Raw genomic sequence first — 17,888 nt, 5'->3', positions numbered from 1 at the left:
CTATAGAACTGTGGAAAGCAGCTTAAGTGTTTAAGCTCATATTGAGATCTCTGACTTGATTGTAGATCTGACTTTGATTCGTACAAGACTTTGTTGAGGGGTCATTTTCTCAGGAGAAACATCTGAGAAGCAGGAGACTTTCTCTGTATTTAATCTCATTGCTGTTTATAGGCAACAAGTGAGATATTTAAGAGGTCTCATTTGTGAATTTTCTATGGGAAGCGTCATGCAAAACATGTTGAGCCCCATTTGAAAAGTGGGCCACACAGAGAGCGTCTCATCACTGTATTCTGGAACTAAACTGCATCATTGTTCTGTTTTCCTCCCACGAAGCCCTGGAAACCTCACAGCTAATCTGTGAAGAATGAGGCCTGTGACATTTTCAGCAAATGCATTCATAATCCTGCAGTTCTGTCAGATCACTTAAAGTCGTTTCCTGGGTTTTTAACATTTTCTAAGGATAATGTGAGTGACACTACTACAAAAAAAAAAGTTTTACTTTTTACTGTCTTGTTGTCCAGTCAGGGGCGTAGTTTGTGGGGGGGTTGGGGGGAGATAACCCCCCCAATATTTAAATCTATGCATTACAACCCCCCCAATATTTATACCATGATCACATGAAAAATATGCAGACCCAAACTTCAACCCCCCCAATGTTCAAACCAAATCTACGCCCTTGTGTCCAGTACAATTAAAATGGCAGATTTTGACTGCCAGTTCATCTACTGTCATGGCAGAGCAACAGTCTGAAGAGGATCTTGCTGAGCACTTGTAAGTTAGTTAAAGTCAGTAAAACATTTCCTAAATAATAACACGTTCGGCATTTGAATGTTACTATATCAAACCCATGAGTTATAAGGTTTGTCATCACCAAATAAATGCAAAGTCAGCATGAAATGGAAATTCACAGATAAAAAAAACAAACAAAAAAGCATGTTATTGATCTTATTGTGAAGATTTATTCGTGCATGTTTCTTTTTTGACCAACTTAAAGTCCCCCTGGGGTGAAAATCAAGCTTTTAATGTTTATGTGTCTATGTGGTGTTTTTAATATGCTTTAAGACAAACCATGTGTAAATTCATAAGTCGACTTCATTGCTGAGTATTTTCTCCTTAAAACTGCAGTGAACCAAAGACAGTCTCAAAAACAGCTTTGAAATCGCTGGTGTTTCTGACGTCACAAACTACCTTGTAACCAATCAGATCAACGTGTGATCGTCAACCAGTGGATCTCTGAGCTGAGTGAGTGAGTGGAGGTGGGGCTCATTTGCATATTCATAGAACCGCGAATAATAAATGAGGCAAGTGTGTCGCGTTACATTAAGGATATTTTTTGACATGAAGAATTTACTTTTATATGTAATTTTGGTGATCAAAGATGAGTTTTAAGGGATGCAATTATTGACCACAGGGGGACTTTAAATAAGCAATAATAGTGATGCTTGACTTAGCAAATACAACTTTTAAGAGTACACTTTTGGCCTCCAAGCAATATTTACAGTGTTTGTGAAATGCAAAGTTTTTCTCACGCTGGTTCTCCGAGCGAAGGTGATTAAGATGCAGCACAGTTTTGTAATTCCAGCCTCATTATTCCACTCTCTCGGCTCGAGAAACGGCCAAGATGTAGTTGGCCTATGGAGGAAGATGCCATTCACTGAGTTTTCCAGCACAGATGAAGCCCACCAACAACATCCACTGGAGAATTCATGCTGACATACGCGACACACGGCAAACAATGCACAATAAATACAGTATTACATATGAGCCAGGGATGCCAAAGACAAGCAATATGGAGAGAGAAAGTTGAGTGTTGTTGAATTCCTGGCTCTACATGAGAAGCTTCGTCCTGGATTGAGTTTCACCCTAAACTCGCTGCCACACAAAGCAAATCGGACACATCACACGGCTAATAATAGCCAGAGCGAACACCACAAATTAATTACAGACTTCAGATCTTCCATCAGCGTATGTGTGCAAGACAGTTCCATGTGAAGCATCGTGGAGGTCAGATGAACACGCTAAACACACAAGACATGCGCTCAAAGAGAAATGTATCTGGGTCGAGTGGGAAGGACTGCAGATTCAGTAGGGATTTGAGATTCTTGGAAGTGGGTTTAAACCATGACATTTCAAAATAAGATTTGGTCCTACGTTTGGCTGCAAGAGGGGTTTTTTTTTCTACCAAAAATTTAATTTCTGTCATCCATTATTCATCCTCATGCCATTCCAGGTTTGATGCGGAACACAAAAGACGTTTGCAGCTGTAAATAAGTATCATCCTTCTCTTTGTGTGAGGAACAGGCCAAAATCTAGGGCTTTATTCACTAAAAATCCCAGTTTTAACTAGAGATGCATGATATATCGGCCACCATATCGGTATCGGCCGATATATATGTCAATTTTCAATGTTATCGTTATCGGCCCGATAAGAAAATTTGGCCGATATATTAAAGCTGATAAATAATGTATTATTTCCTTCAGTTGAGACACTTCAGATGTGCACTGTTCAACATGATGGTTTTTGAATTGCTTGAAATATGATTGGAATCACTTCAAAAAAATATGGAAAATATGGTTAAGTGCAACAGGCAGCGCAAATCTGTCATATCGGCTACATAAAATTATAATGAAAACATCATTATAATTGTGTGCTTTGTACATGACTTTTAATGGTGAGACTTTTGTTTTTGTAATCAGGCTCTTAAAAATTAGGATTTGGATTTATCAGCCAATATATATCGGTTATCGGCTTTCAAATATACCAAATTATCGGTATCGGCCAAAGTTTTCATATCGGTGCATCCCTAGTTGGAACTCAAAACTCATGCATCAGGTCATTGTTGTTTTTGGACAAGTTTCACATTTTATTGAAATTTGTTGAAAATAGACTTGTTTTTCGTATGCAACATTAAATACAACTCATCTAATACAGCCTTTTAATATCACTATACTTTTCCGCTAGACTGTTACTCGTTTCCATTACAACCATTTAATATACTTATAAAGTGACAACTTCCTCTTTGTAGTGGGCGAGAAGTAATCAGGAGCATCTTGTGCTAATTCAATTAGCATAGACTGGTCTTAATTACAGCCCTTCAAAGAGGCTTCTTAAAAAAAAAAAAAATCTTATTGTAGTTCGCTAAAATGCGTTCCATATCTGTCTATTTCAGCTCCGTCTCCACAACAAACTGTGAACACACACATGTGGAAGCATTTTAACTGTAGAATTCGTCTCAATGCTGTAATAAAGCAAAGACTCTTTTAAATGCGCAACATATTGCATCTTCTCTCTTTGATGAGCAATATCAAATCTTGCTAATGAATTTTTCCAGTTGAGTGCAACTTAGCATGTGTTATCCGGTTATGTAGTCGGACATGATCCAGTTATATACAGTTATATGTAATTATAGTTTGTAGCAGACAAATTGCTTAAAATTATCTTTCAGTTATTTGGGCATAATGTGTTTTGGGGAACAACGGGAAGTGATGATGTGGAGTTAAAGGAACAGTTCACCCATAAATGAAAATTCAGGTCATCGTTCCAAATGTTTCCATACTTGGCTAACATTTTTCTGTCTATACAATGAAAGTCAATGGGGTCCAATGTTGTTTGTACCTTGAACGTCTAGAATTTTTAGCTTTTGTACTGCATTTTGTGTCTTTGCCAGTCTGAGAAAGCGCCTGCTTGACTATTTAATGCAAGCCAACAGGAAAACGAACTCATTCGCTTTCCCTGCGAGTGTGTGATTATTAAAGTAGCCATCGTTTCTGTTGGACTCGGGAGCAGAGGAACATGTGATGCTAGGCCTTAAACTGACCTCATAACATCCATCTTCCTTTTCATGCTTTCAAAAAGACGGATGTGTTTAAAGTGGGATGCCTGGTATGAGTATAAAATACCTGCTTTCCACAGAAACCACAGTCATTTACCCTTAAAGAGGAAAAACTCAGGAATTCAACTGACCTCCGGGTCAAAAATTGCTCTTGTGTGTTTCGTCTGGAAAGAAAGTAGATCGTTGAGGAGCGCTATACGAGTGTGTTGGCTGCTAAATCCCACCGGCACTGCCAGGTGGATTTATTTCAGGTCACATCCTGAGGAAGAAGCAGGTAAAAGTGTAGAGAACATGGGAAGAAGAAAGTCCGAGTTTCAGATCAAGCGTTTGAGAGACGCTGGCACTCGAGACGGACCACACATCACCAAACCTCCTGATTCATGTGATCTGTCTGAAGGGCAAGGCCAGTGACCAAAGGTACTCTCTACTATAACTTAAGAGTCTTAAATATGTCATAGTTTCTGTTCAAAGAATAGTTCACCCAATAATTAATCACAGTTCACTGTCAAACCCACCCAAAAAAGCAAAATATTCAAAGTTTCTAAATCAATAGCAGTGTGTGACTGAGGATCTAAAAATTTTACTTGAATTATTAATTGCAACTTTTAAGTTGTACTTTTGCATAACCGTATATTTTTATATAGCATGTTAAAGTTGTCACTTTTTAAGGGTGAGCAAAAATGCACTGTTTTTGTGTCAGTCCCTTTAAATGCAAATGAGCTGCTGCTCCCGGCACAGGGGGCGGAGCTACAACAGCTTGTGTCCTGAAAATTTCAAAAACGTTTTTGTTCGTTTAAATTTATGTAGCTGATGTGGAGTTAACTATCTTCTAGTCATTGATTAGCATATTCTGTTATGATAATCTATAAATCGTATTACCGGGGGCGGGGTTATGTAAATGTTAAGGTTAGTGATGTCACTAACCCAGGAGGAATGTTGTGTAGTCCCTACCAGCCGTTTGTTGTAGTCCTTAAAAAGCGATTTCTTTAAAAGCAGATATGTCCCTTTGCTTTGTACTTTGTGCGTCATGACTTTGCAGATGTTGTTTATAATCAAACAGCAACATTACACACTAACTAAAGTTAGAAAAGTGAAATCATAATCAACGACCCCTTTAAAGTCCAATGAATGAAAAGAGCAACAGATATTTTCCTTCATATTATGACATCAACCTTAGTTCTGTGTTTGATTGGATGTTGAGATGTGGGCGTGGCACTCGAGTGTATGCAGATGAGCGTGAGCTTGCAGGGGCGGAGTTTAAACACACTGAATGATTGGAGGATCCAGCATATGTCACATACATCAGGTCAAAACATTTTTTATTAATGAAATGCATGCACGGATAAACTGTTAACAATAAGATCTGTAACAAGCATTTAGATAATAAATAGAATTGTTTCTAAACTTGTTTCCCAAAGCATCTTAAGATGGGATACACAAGTGTTTTATCATGGAAAACATTACATTTTCTTTGAACACAATTGTAAATCTGCATTTGTCTTTTCTCTCATATAGGACCCTACAAAGAAACCTCTGAGGAGAAACGTTCTCGTAGTCATGAGGCAAGTGCTGAATGTTAAATTAATCAAGGTAGGTTTCAGAAGAGCCTAAAACACTGGGAATTGGTTCCCAAAAAACAAATGGGAATCATGCGCTAACGTTAGGAGAGCGTTCAATGTTGGGTGGGATTAACCAGTTCTCATTCGGTTAACCCTAACCCTGCAACGTTCTTGTATAGTTAATTGATGATTATAAAAATAAAGCATAAAATAACCATTAGATAATGTTCTGTATTAAACTTCCCTGTGATGTTCTGAGAATGTTAGTTGGTCATTACAAACAATAGAACCTTAAAAGCACATTCAACATTAGGAATTGGTTTAAAAACAATGGGAACTTTCCATGTTTACTGGGATTCAACTTTGTGAACCTAATGTTATGATTAGTTGGAACACTTTACAATAGGGTCCTTAATGCATTACATGTGTTACATTATTTATTAACTAATGTTAAAGTCCCCCATGTAGTCAATAATCTTATCCCTTAAAACTCATCTTTGATCAAAATGACATTTAATTTATTTCCTTGAAAAAAACATTCTTCATGTCTTAAAATATCTTGAATGTAATTTGACACCCTTGCCTCATTTAGTATGCACGGCTCTATGGATATGCAGATGAGCCCCGCCTCCACTCACTCACTCAGCTCAGAGATCCACTGGTTGACGATCACACGTTGATCTGATTGGTTACAAGGTAGTTTGTGACGTCAGAAACACCAGCGATTTCAAAGCGTGTTTTTAAGACTGTCTTTGGTTCACTGCAGTTTTAAGGAGAAAATACTCAGCAATGGAGTCGACTTATGAATTTACACATGGTTTGTCTTAAAGTATATTAAAAACACCACATAGACACACAAACAACATTAAAAGCTTGATTTTCACCTCAGGGCGACTTTAACAGATTGTACCTTATTGTAAAGTGTTACCATTATTTTTGACCTTATCAGACCAGATCTGCGCCTCTAAAAACAAAACAGACTCTTTCCAAGTACATGCTTCAGGACAAACTGCAATGTGAACCAGACTTTATGTAAAACATAATCCTGGCAACTAGAATGACCACAAGTAAACAAACACTTGGTATCAACACCACAAATCACCGCATCACTCATGAACTCCTGAGGAGAAACGCACACGAGTAAAAGCACAGATAATCCTCGTCGCAGTCAGGACTGTGTCAGACTCTAATACTGTAATCGTCTGGTGTGTGTTTGGTGTTTTGTGGTGCCGTTCCCAGTCAGCGGCTGGAGCACAGAGAGGGAACGCAAGCAGGTCATGATACACACGATACACTGATACACACACGCCACGGGCCACAGCAAAGCCCAAACCACCAGCAGCGCCCGCAACTAAACATAGCTCAACCTCAGCTCAGACGACCTCTCTCTCTCTCACACACACACACACACACTCACTCTCTCTCTCTCTCTCTCTCTCTCTCTCTCTCTCTCTCTCTCTCTCTCTCTCTCTCACACACACACACACACACTCACTCTCTCTCACACACACACACACACACTCTCTCTCTCTCACACACACACTCACTCTCTCTCTCTCTCTCTCACACACACACACACACTCTCTCTCTCTCTCTCTCTCTCACACACACACACACACTCACTCACTCTCTCTCTCTCGCTAATATAGATTTTGTCAAAAAGACTTAGAGCATTTATTTTTTAAATGTGGAAGATTACAAGGTCTTTTTAATTTTCTTAAAGATTTTGATAAGGCATTTTCTGATAAAATATTTATTGGGTGTGTTAAGTATAGGTATTCTATGAGAAGGATGGCATGCTTATTAAACTATTTGTTGGGAACAGCAATATTAGCAATCTGGAAAACTTGGGACTACTGAGGTGGAAATAATGTTTAGAAAACTAGTGGGTGGAAGAATCAAAATTGAATTTGCGAATTACAAACTTGTGAAAAATGAAATGTTTTTTTGTAATATTTGGTGTTTTAAAGGTATGTTGTGTGATTTTTGAGGGTCAGTTGGTTTCGAATAATTACTTTTAAAAAATAAATAAATTATTATTATTATTGTGAATGTGTAAAGTCCTCTCTCTCTCTCTCTCCCTCTCTCTCTCTCTCCTCTCTCCCTCTCCCTCTCTCTCTCTCTCTCTCTCTCTCTCTCTCTCTCTCCTCTCTCTCTCTCTCTCCCTCTCTTTCTCTGCAGACTCAGATTAGCTGTGACGTTAAACACACACATTGACCGCTGCGCTGAGTTTGGAGCGCGTTCACACACTCGCCACATTCCTCCACACGAAGGCCTGAGTTAATTATCACGGTTTAACGCCACAACAGAGCTGCGTCTCCTCGGCTGCTTTCATATTTGGCTTTTACATGATAATATTAATGTGCCTGAGAGAAGTTTATGTAGCATTTAAGCTTGTGAAATAACAGTCATTTGCAGTGTTGGGTATCAGCGTGTGTGACGCGACGGGGCAAGTTTTCTGGGAAAGTATGTGTGATTTTTTTTTTTTTTTTTTTTTTACTGGTGTGAATCACACGAAAAATACTGTGAAAAATGAATAACATGTGATTTTCTGTTTCAAAAAAAGACAGGCGAGTTACTTTGGCATACAGTTAGATATAAAACCCCACAACCCACACTTATGTCTGTGTGTGTGTGTTTTGAGGCATCGTCTAATTTCATATGCAGCATGTCGTGTGTGTGTGTGTGTGTGTGTGTGTGTGTGTGTGTGTGTGTGTGTGTGTGTGTGTGTGTGAGGCGGTAGTGTTGACTACTCAGTGATGTCAGAAGCAGCCCTGAACCTCATATATATATATTTTGAACGTTCAACTCCTTCACAAGTAGCAGAGGAGCTCAAGAGTCAAGACATCTTCAGACTCGAGGACAAACCAGAAATCAGGACAAACCCGACTGATTTCAGGACAGTAAATGCAAGACTTTTGACCAGCTGAAGAAATATCCGTATGGATTGTTAAGGCAACTTTGTGGACGGCCGTCTGAATCACTACAGTGAGTATTTCTCATATCTTTTAAAGCAGTGAAATATCACTGTTTGTGTTTTCTTTTAGTTGGTAGTCACAGGTTTAAGAGATTATATTAGTGTAAAGGTCTTATTATTAAAATGTTTCTCATTCATGTCTCATGAAACTTAATGATGTTCTTAGTTTTATTTAGTTTATTCAGAACTATTACTAGTAGATTCACTAACAAGTCATTTTAGTAACATGTAGCAATAACATGCATTTGCACTGCAATATGGTTTTATTGAAGTATCATCTTTGTCTTCATTGATTTAGTTTGTTAGGAGAAATAAAAACACACAAATGAGTCAACAGTAGAGAGTATAGATGTTTAAAATGTGGATCATTCGAACTCTAAATAGAGTTTAATGAGAAATGAGTTAGTTAATTTTGAGATTTCTGACTGATTTTGCTTCACGCTTCAAACTCTCTCTTTTTTACTTAAAAAAATGCATTAATGTGAAAGGGTTTGGTAACACTTTATTTCACAGTGTCCTTGTTACATATGTTACATGTACTTACCGTAGTAATAACAGTAAATTATGCATAATTACATGCAACTAACCCTCAACCAAACCCTAATCCTATAGTAAGTACATGTAGTTGATTAATATTACTCAGTACTTAAATATATAATTACACTGTAACAATGACACCTTAAAATAAAGTGTAACCAAGGTTTTTTTATTTGGTTTATTCAAAAATACTACAAAATATCATACTACTTTATATGTCATCTTTACGATGTGGATCATTCCCTCATTGGGTTGCAGAGTTTAATGAGAAGTGTTGGAGATCAGATTGAGATCCCTGACTTTCCCTGGCAAATCTGAGCTCAGATTGAGATGCAGTCGAGATTTCTTCTGCAAATCTGAGCTCAGATTGAGATGAAGTCGAGATTTCTTCTGCAAATCTGGAGTTGAGGGTTTATTTTTTCAGGAGAAACTCAAGCAAAAGTCTCAGTTTGTGGAATCTCTCTTTTATGAGTATCTCAACAGGCTCTTCTGATGAAGCACGTGTGAATCCTAATGAAGTTCAGCTCTGGTGTGCGTGTGTGTGTGTGTGTGTGTGTGTGGCTCAGAGGACATGTTGTTGTGTGTTTGAGTTGGGTTGCGATAGAGATGACAGTAAATCAGCGCTACATTGATCCTCACTATCTGAGAGATCAGATCAGATTGGATCTTGATGAAGAGGTTCAGCTGAAGATGAAGTCATAGGTTTTGCTCTTCACCTTTTATATTTGGGAACGCTTTAATATTTCAGATGTTTATTATGAGATTAAAGATACAGATTTGCATACGTCTTATTCACTCAGATGTGTTTCCACAAGAGATCTCACTTTACTCGGGTTTACAATGATTTGCCATCGAAAGTCAAATCTATGCTCTTCAACTATATCAAACTATTTCTATATATAGTTATATCAAAATATCTATATAACTCAAAACTCCATTAAGTCTCCTGAACCATGAAAGAGCAAACTCTGAGTGAGCAATACAATATCTATATTTCTATTTATTTATGTTTCTATATACTATATATATTTATATATATATACATCAAGACATCTAGAACTCTAAATTATATATATATAAACATTCAATAGGCTTTAAAAAATATAACAACTTTTAATTTCAGTAAACTTAAAACAGTCTTCACATAAGCCTATTATAATACATTTTAAATGTAGCTGTGACATTAACACACACACACACACACATATATTTTTGGAGTCTTGATGTTTCATCATGGGTTGCTGATTAGATATATGATATTTAAAGCAGATTTAGCTTCATTTACGCTTCAGACTCGCTACTATCATCCGGACTGTTCTGTTGGTCAACGTTCATATTCAGATCAAGTGTCTTCATTAAAGTATTAGAGCAACGTATATCCAGCTCATATGAGTATTAATTCACTATAATCCCAAGAAACTCTGCTTATAATTAGATGGGGGGAAAAAAGATCCATTAATGTGACAAAAAAGGGGTTTTCGGTTTGACGTTCTGTTCTGCGCGAGTCTGAATCGTAAAGTAAATGGTGTGATATAATACTTTATGACTTCTGGAGAGAACTGAGAGAAATCCACAGAAAAGACCAAAAGCAGCCAATGAATGTGATTATCCTCTGGGACGAGGAACAATGCAGGGATGTTTTCTGGTTTAACCCTTCATGCACCAACACATGAGCCTTTAACCCTTGGTTTGATTGATCTGTCTGAACCTCAGCAATAAAACATGCAGTATAATGTGACCAATAAGACCAAAAACATGCATTATCATACTAAACGGGGTCTATTTTGGCTTAAACATCTGTAAACGGATTCTGTAACACGTTTAATTAAGTCTCATATTAGTGTTGCGATATTGAATCTGATATAGTCGTCTAAATAAAACGTCCTCAGATGGAGAGAGAGAGAGATTAGACGACGTGAGAGAGAGAGAGACGGAGGAAAAAAGCAGTAAGATTAAAAGCGAACATTTGTTTTGTGTATGTATGCTGCTCTCTGCCAAAAGCCAGTAATTTTGGATGAATCTAAAACAGCTTTCCTGGCGCTGTCCCACTTCACGCCTTCTGCCAGGAAAGACTTTTTTCACCTGTTTATATGCAGGTAAAGTATACTCTACAGAGTGCCCCCGAATGAGGTCTTTTTTTCCAACTCAACACGAAACTCTTATATAAGTGTGTGTGTGTGTGTGTGTGTGTGTGTCGGTGGACCACAGGAGCTGAAACAGGTAGACAGGACCTGTGTGACTGAAGTGGAACTTTAACTACATCAGCATGTAAACTGAAGGAGCCTGTAAAACATATACATCACTCTTTATCATCAGTGCTCCTCTTTTAACCGTCGGGACGGGGAAGAGTGTGTGCTATTTACACACACTGCAAAACAATCATGTTTTTGTCTTGTTTTCCATTACAAGTATCTATATTATTAAATTAAAGAGGCTTTTGGAAAGTCTAGGCTCTACTAGAACAGGTTTTCCTGCTTGAATGTTGATTATTTTCCTCATATTCTCCATTGTTGCGGCTCCTCTCTTCCCAGTCTGTCAGTAACGCTCTGTTTAGTTCCTGTCTCTATGAAGCCCCTCCTTATGAAAGCACACTGTGCTCTGATTGGTTGGCTGGAGCAGTGTGTTGTGATTGGTCGAGCGCTTCGAGTGTGCTTGTGAAATGTCCCGCCCCTTTCCATAACCGCCAGTTCAACACACTACTAACTAACTCAACCAGGCCCCGCCCCTTTATTCTGCGTATAAATTATTTAAATGAGGAATATTGTGACGTGTTTGTAGTCGGATATTTGTTCTTGTTTTAAGGATAAACTCAATGCATTTTGATACTAGGGCATTAGTCATTAGGGCAGTTTGCTTCTCAAGTAAATGTATCTTGATTTAAGAATGTGTGTGAATCCGGCACAGGAGAGACAGACACACACCACAACAGACAGTAATTGAGGTGTTTTGTGAATAGGATCTGTCTGTTGTTCCTTCAAAGAGAAAACCAGAGCGCCTCGAGCTAAATGACGTGAGAAGTTCTGTCAAAATCTGTTGCGTTTGCCAGCGTTAGTAAACACAAACACATTTGTATGCAGAAACATCTGAAGCAAATCAAAACTTAAGAAATACCTACACAACAGTTAGTGGTTTAAAGCCAGCAAGAATTTATTGTTGTAATCTGAAGTATTAAAAATTGAGAATGATTATGAAAGCAAACATTTGCTTATATAATGTAGACTGATGAATCATTCTCAATAAGACCAGGAGCATGCATTAAGGAAGTAAATAGAGTCTGTTTTGATTTCATGTTGACTTAAAACACAAGTGAGCCGAGAATCGGACACATCCAGGCAAAGATGATGCTCACTAAAACACACTCATTTTGTTCTTTTGTAAACAGATCGGCCTGTAAATTATTCCACAGATCTTCAAGAGAAAATCAAAATGACATTGTCAAAAATTGTATGTATGCCTGTTTAGCTTTTTACTTCAGCCGATTGTATTCAGGCCTTAATGTGTGTTTGTGAAGATGAACAAAACGTGTAAGAATCATAAACTGCTGTTAGTCACAGAGAAATTTTGATAATTCAGCAATAATCCAAAAATCCAAATGGGAAAATCCCATTTCTTCCCAGTTTTTGTCGAGGGAACCACTTCGAAATTTCACATTTAATTCAATGTGTTGATTCTTTGTGCTTATTTGTGAACTTATTATTATAATATATTTATATCATTATGATATTATTATTTTTTTAAGTTTACGAAATTCCGTCATCACTGCAGCACTCGATTTGTTACAATATTTAATTTTAAATAAACACTTATTTCTGATTCATCGGTGAGGGATGAAAGTGAGGATGGGAGAGTTGTGTCTGATTTAATTAGTAAGGTCCTGAAGAATTGGATCGGATCCAGAAAAGAGGGAGACGGGGTGAGGAAAGGCCAAACGCATCAGCTGGGAGGAATTCTTCGAATTCTCTGCACACGTCTGTGCGTGGGACGAACACTAATGTAAAAGACAGCTGTGAAAATCAATTAATCTTGTTGAACGAGAAGGCGTAATGAGTCACGCTTCTGGGAAAGAGGAAGTTGCGCATGTTACAAACCAGTGGACCTTTGAATTAACACTTAAAAACTGCCAGTGTCCACAGACCAAAATAGTGCCACAATTAATTTAGAGTTATTTTAATACATATACATCTCTTTTAACCAATAAAGTAATTGGTTAATCAATTACTCACCCTTAAATTGCAAACCCATATGATTTTTCGGTTACACTTCATTTGGTAACACTTTTTTACATTGTCCTTGTTACATGTAGTTACCATAGTAATAACAGTAAATTATGCTTAATTACATGCAACTAACCCTCAACCAAACCCTAACCCCATGTTGTTAATTAATATTACTCAGTACTTAAATATATAATCACACTGTAACAATGACACCTTATAATAAAGTGTAACCCTTTATTTTAAGGTGTCTCTGTTACAGGGTAATTATACATTTTGGTAATGAATAATATTAAGTAATTACATGTACTTACTATAGGGTTATAGGATTGGTGTTTGGTTGAGGGTTAGTTGCATGTAATTATGCATAATTTATAGTTATTACTATAGTAACTACATGTAACGTGTAACAATGACACTAAAATAAAGTGTTACCGATTCTTCTTCTATGGTGGGAAAATGGCCATCAGAACATCAGAATGACCCCCCCCCCCCCCCCCCCCCCCCCCCCAAAAAACGATTATAATAGTAGTACACAAGATTTGTGCGCTATATTCTCTATTATAAGTTTTCTGAAGTCGTACGATAGCAAAGTCACTATATACTCTCCCTTTGAAATCTCATTCGCTCTTATGGTGGAAGTGTGAGAACAATGGCATTTGGTGGCATTAGCCGTGTTTCCATTACAGATTTGCACTAAACTTTTGCGATAATTTCTGAATGTCGATAAACAATTGCGAAATTATGGTGTTTCCATTAACTGATGTAATGCGACTAATTTTTTCCTCTCGCGATAAGTCATTCAAAAAATCATGGCAACGGATGTTTATGTATATTCCTGCTTCCACATTAGCCATTATTTTTAATCGAAGAAGACGTAGGTGTATTTTCCAAACATTATTGACAAGGAAAGACCCTTATACTGTGATATATTCCTTTTTCGAATTACTTGAAAAACCACCTCATGCGAGCGTAAAATTTTATTTGCGATATATGGGATTGATTGCGAAATTGACGTTCGCCATTGGGCGTATTTTCAGTTCGCAATTTGAAGAATAATGAAAACTATTGATGTCAAACCTGACATTATGCATCTTGATATGCCAAGTTATGCAAGTTAAATTTGAGAGTATTTTCTATATGCATAATGCAGTTTTTTTTTGTGTGTGAATATGATTTTTTTTTAACCTTTTAATCAAAATGTCTTCTCTTTGGTGACGTATACAGGATCCTCCAATCATTTAGTCCGCTTAAACTCCGCCCCTTCCAGCTCACGCTCATCTGCATACACTCGAGTGCCACGCCCACATCTCAACATCCAATCAACAACCGGCGCATAGAACCGTGTCCCACCCAGCTTTTCCCCCCGCTACACTCAGATGTACGTCACAATATGAAAGTAAAGATCTGGCGCTAATTTAAAAACCGTTAGAGGAAGTCAATAATCTTTACACTTTATTTTATTAAACAGATCGGAAATGTTTGTCTAGCAGCAGAACTAAGTGATCCTAGATTATTGCTGCTTCATAATTAGTTTAGACCCTACTAACTAATGGTAACCAGATTGGAAAATTCAGTCGAGACGTTCTTGTGTTTCTGATGATCTGGGCTGCCAGGGGCCGAAATATCCACCGTCACACATATAAATATAATAAAAAATAGAAAGTTCGATGCAAAAAAACCCCGTACTGCTCCAGAAACCTGCTGAGTGACAAGCGCTCAGGGCTGGCCAAAGCTAAAGATCAGGCAGTGCGGAAAAGGTCTTTGCTTACGCGTGTCTGAAATCTGGCACCGAAAGGCCAACAATAGCCTTCAGTCACACACACACACACACACACCTGCACAAGCTGACAAACTACATCACCTGAGGAGCTTTAGCGCACAGATGACTACCTACTAACCCCAAATGTCAGCTGACTTACCTTTCACAGGTAAAAGCACAAAGGAGTCCAGCAGTTTGAAGACATTGCTCTTCAGGAGACGTGTGCCAGTTTTAAAAGTTGTTTTCTGACCGGTTATAACAGTAGCTAATGTGAAGGTTAAAGAAAGTTGACTGCTTTTATTATCATTATGAAATAGAGCTGTGCAAGCATTGCATTCATTTTATTTTATAATTTTTTAATAATGCAATTCAATGCAATAACTAAATGTCTGAAATTCTTCATTTTTGCTCAATGATTTTACTCAGACTGCATCTTAAGGCCCGTTCACACCAAGGATGATAACTATAATGATAAAGTCGACACCATTGCTGAGTATTTTCTCCAAAGTATTTTCTGAACCAAAGACAGTCTCAAAAACACGCTTTGAAATCGCTGGTGTTTCTGACGTCACAAACTACCTTGTAACCAATCAGATCAACGTGTGATCGTCAACCAGTGGATCTCTGAGCTGAGTGAGTGAGTGGAGGCGGGGCTCATTTGCATATTCATAGAACCACACATACTAAATGAGGCAAGGGTGTCGAGTTACATTCAAGATATTTTAAGGCATGAATAATGTTTTTTCAAAGAAAAAAACGTTAAATATGTCATTTTGGTGATCAAAGATGATAAAATGATTGACGACAGAGGGACTTTGGTTCACAGCAGTTTAAAGGAGAAAATACTCAGCAATGGTGTTGACTTATGAATTTGCACATGTTTTGTCTTAAAGCATATTAAAAACACCACATAGACACATAAACAACATTAAAAGCTTGATTTTCACCTCAGGGGGACTGTAAAATGTTCTTCACACTCCTCAAAAAGTTTCTTTTTAAAACTGCTCATTGGAAGGTTCTCCGGGGAACCCAAATGTTTCCTCTGTGGCGTTTCTGAGTGTATATAAGAAGAAGAAAAAAACTCCTGAAAGAGTTCTGCCGCTCTTTTAGCCACATCTGTCTCTCATGTAAACAGAGAGGAGTTGATTCCTGAGTCTTTGTTAGGACTCCCAGTCGTCACCTCCCATTCTCTCTCTCTCTCTCTCTCTCTCTCTCTGAGACAGTTTAGAAAGTTTCCCATCACAGTATTGGTGGGTTGATCTGACTCCTCTATAACAGAAGTGAGTCAGTCAGTGCCGGACAGACCACCTGGAACACACACACACACCAATCTCCTCTGGATTCTCGTGGCGAGATCATCTCAGAGAAACCAAAGGACGTAATGCTGAAGGACTCGTTCACCTGGACTCATTGATTTGTTTGTTTGTGTTTGATCGCAGCCTGGAAACTTTGAGGAGACTCGCGCTCTGTCTCACAGGACAGAAGAGACCGAGACACAGACATCATTGTGAGTACGTTTCTCTCCTGTTGCTCATCATGGGGCTTTTGGGGTTTTGTTGTGGACTTACTGGAATTCCAACATGTTGAACTGGTTTAAGTTAAAGCCACCGTGTCTCTCTGAACTCGTCTTCAGTGTGTGAAGAGAAAAGCACTCTTATAAATAAAGGTTCATCAATGTTCCCATGAAGAACATCACAAGTGCTTCAACTAATATCTCAACATTCTTAAATCAAGAAATGTTAACTTGAGAAGCAAAATGACTTGTCTTGATTTCTGGAAAATTGATCAAAATTAAGTACGTTTGTGCTTAAAACGATAAAAAAAAATAAAGATCTCCCAGTGGAGGTAAAAAAATAACCTTAATTCAAGTGGAAAACAAGATCATTTTCATGCATAAACTTGATAAAATGTTGCTTCTGAAGTTTTTTTTTTTTTTTGATTTTAAGAATGTTTAGATATTCGTACTGGAAAACAAGGCAAAAAATGCTGAGTAAGTTTATGCTTAAAACTATAAAAAAAAGAAATCTCCCAGTGAGGGTCAAAAAATAACCTTAATCAAAATGGAAAACGATCATTTTTCGAGCCCCACAGGTATTTTACTTGTTTCATGCATAAACTCGCTTACTAAATATAACATGCTTCTGAAGTAAATGTGTCTTGATTTTAAGAATATTTAGATATTTGTACCTTAAAACAAGGCAAAAAATGCTGAGTAAGAATCTTTTCTTTTTTTTCTTTTTCTTTTTTTTTTTGCAGTGCATGGAACTTTTTCATTGCACAAAAGGTGCTTTATAGTGCAAAAAGGCTCCATAGATTATTAAATGTTCTTCACACTAAGAAGAAAAAAAAAGCTTCACTGAAAGGTTCTTCGGGGAACTATTATTATTTCTAATGCATAAGACTAAACTGCTTATGCTGTATGATTGAACATATTCACAAGAACGAGATGCTAAATGCCACTTTTGGAGAGGTGTAGTGAACAGAACACGAATCCTCGTGGTAAAGCTGAACCGTGATCGTTGACGAGTGTGGTGTGTGTGTGTTTGCTCAGGTCCGCTGAGGATGAGGATGGTGTGTACTAGAAGGGTTCTCCAGCATTGGGTCTTTGCTCTGTTCTTACTGTGTTCTCCTGTCCCGCACCACGGCCGGCCCGTCGATGCCCTCAGCAGCCGAATGTAAGTGACACTGCACATCACAGAGTTATTCCTGGACGGAAACACCTAAATGTGTTTTACTGTTGATCTTAGAGTTAGAGATCAGAACACACCGCTAAGTTTCATCTGTGCAATGGACGCGTCTTGTTGAAGAGAAGTCAAGTCTGCTTTATTTCTGCAGTGCAATACTGGTTGTTTCACAGCAATAGTTTCAAACTCAGCGTCAGCTCTACATGAAGACAATAGTGTCATTCAACTCAACTCAGTTCAATGTTGATTCAGTTCTGTTCAATATTGTGAAGTTCATCAATTATGAGAGAACTAGTGTCTTTATCTACTTATCGGACTTATG

At 37.8% G+C, this 17,888-nt stretch overlaps 1 protein-coding gene across 3 annotated transcripts in view; it reads left to right on the top strand.

Moving 5' to 3' along the window:
- The first annotated feature begins 8,207 nt into the window (after window positions 1–8,207).
- The window catches only part of pthlha (parathyroid hormone-like hormone a), a 21,236-nt gene continuing 11,555 nt past the window's right edge, over window positions 8,208–17,888 (top strand). Inside the window, exons 1-3 of one of the 3 annotated variants that reach the window (XM_084111002.1) lie at window positions 8,208–8,380; window positions 16,322–16,389; window positions 17,434–17,557. In XM_084111002.1, coding sequence (XP_083967128.1) covers window positions 17,445–17,557 — 113 coding nt within the window. In that variant the 5' untranslated portion in view covers window positions 8,208–8,380; window positions 16,322–16,389; window positions 17,434–17,444. Of the gene's footprint in view, window positions 8,381–16,153; window positions 16,394–17,433; window positions 17,558–17,888 lie in introns of those variants that run through there. The other 2 variants (XM_084111001.1, XM_084111003.1) reach the window with 2 other exon arrangements.

Source organism: Abramis brama, assembly GCF_963993115.1.
Source record: "Abramis brama genome assembly, chromosome: 4".
Lineage (NCBI taxonomy): Eukaryota > Metazoa > Chordata > Actinopteri > Cypriniformes > Leuciscidae > Abramis > Abramis brama.
The sequence above is the reverse complement of the archived record's forward strand: the minus strand, read 5'-3'. Positions and strand labels throughout refer to the sequence as shown.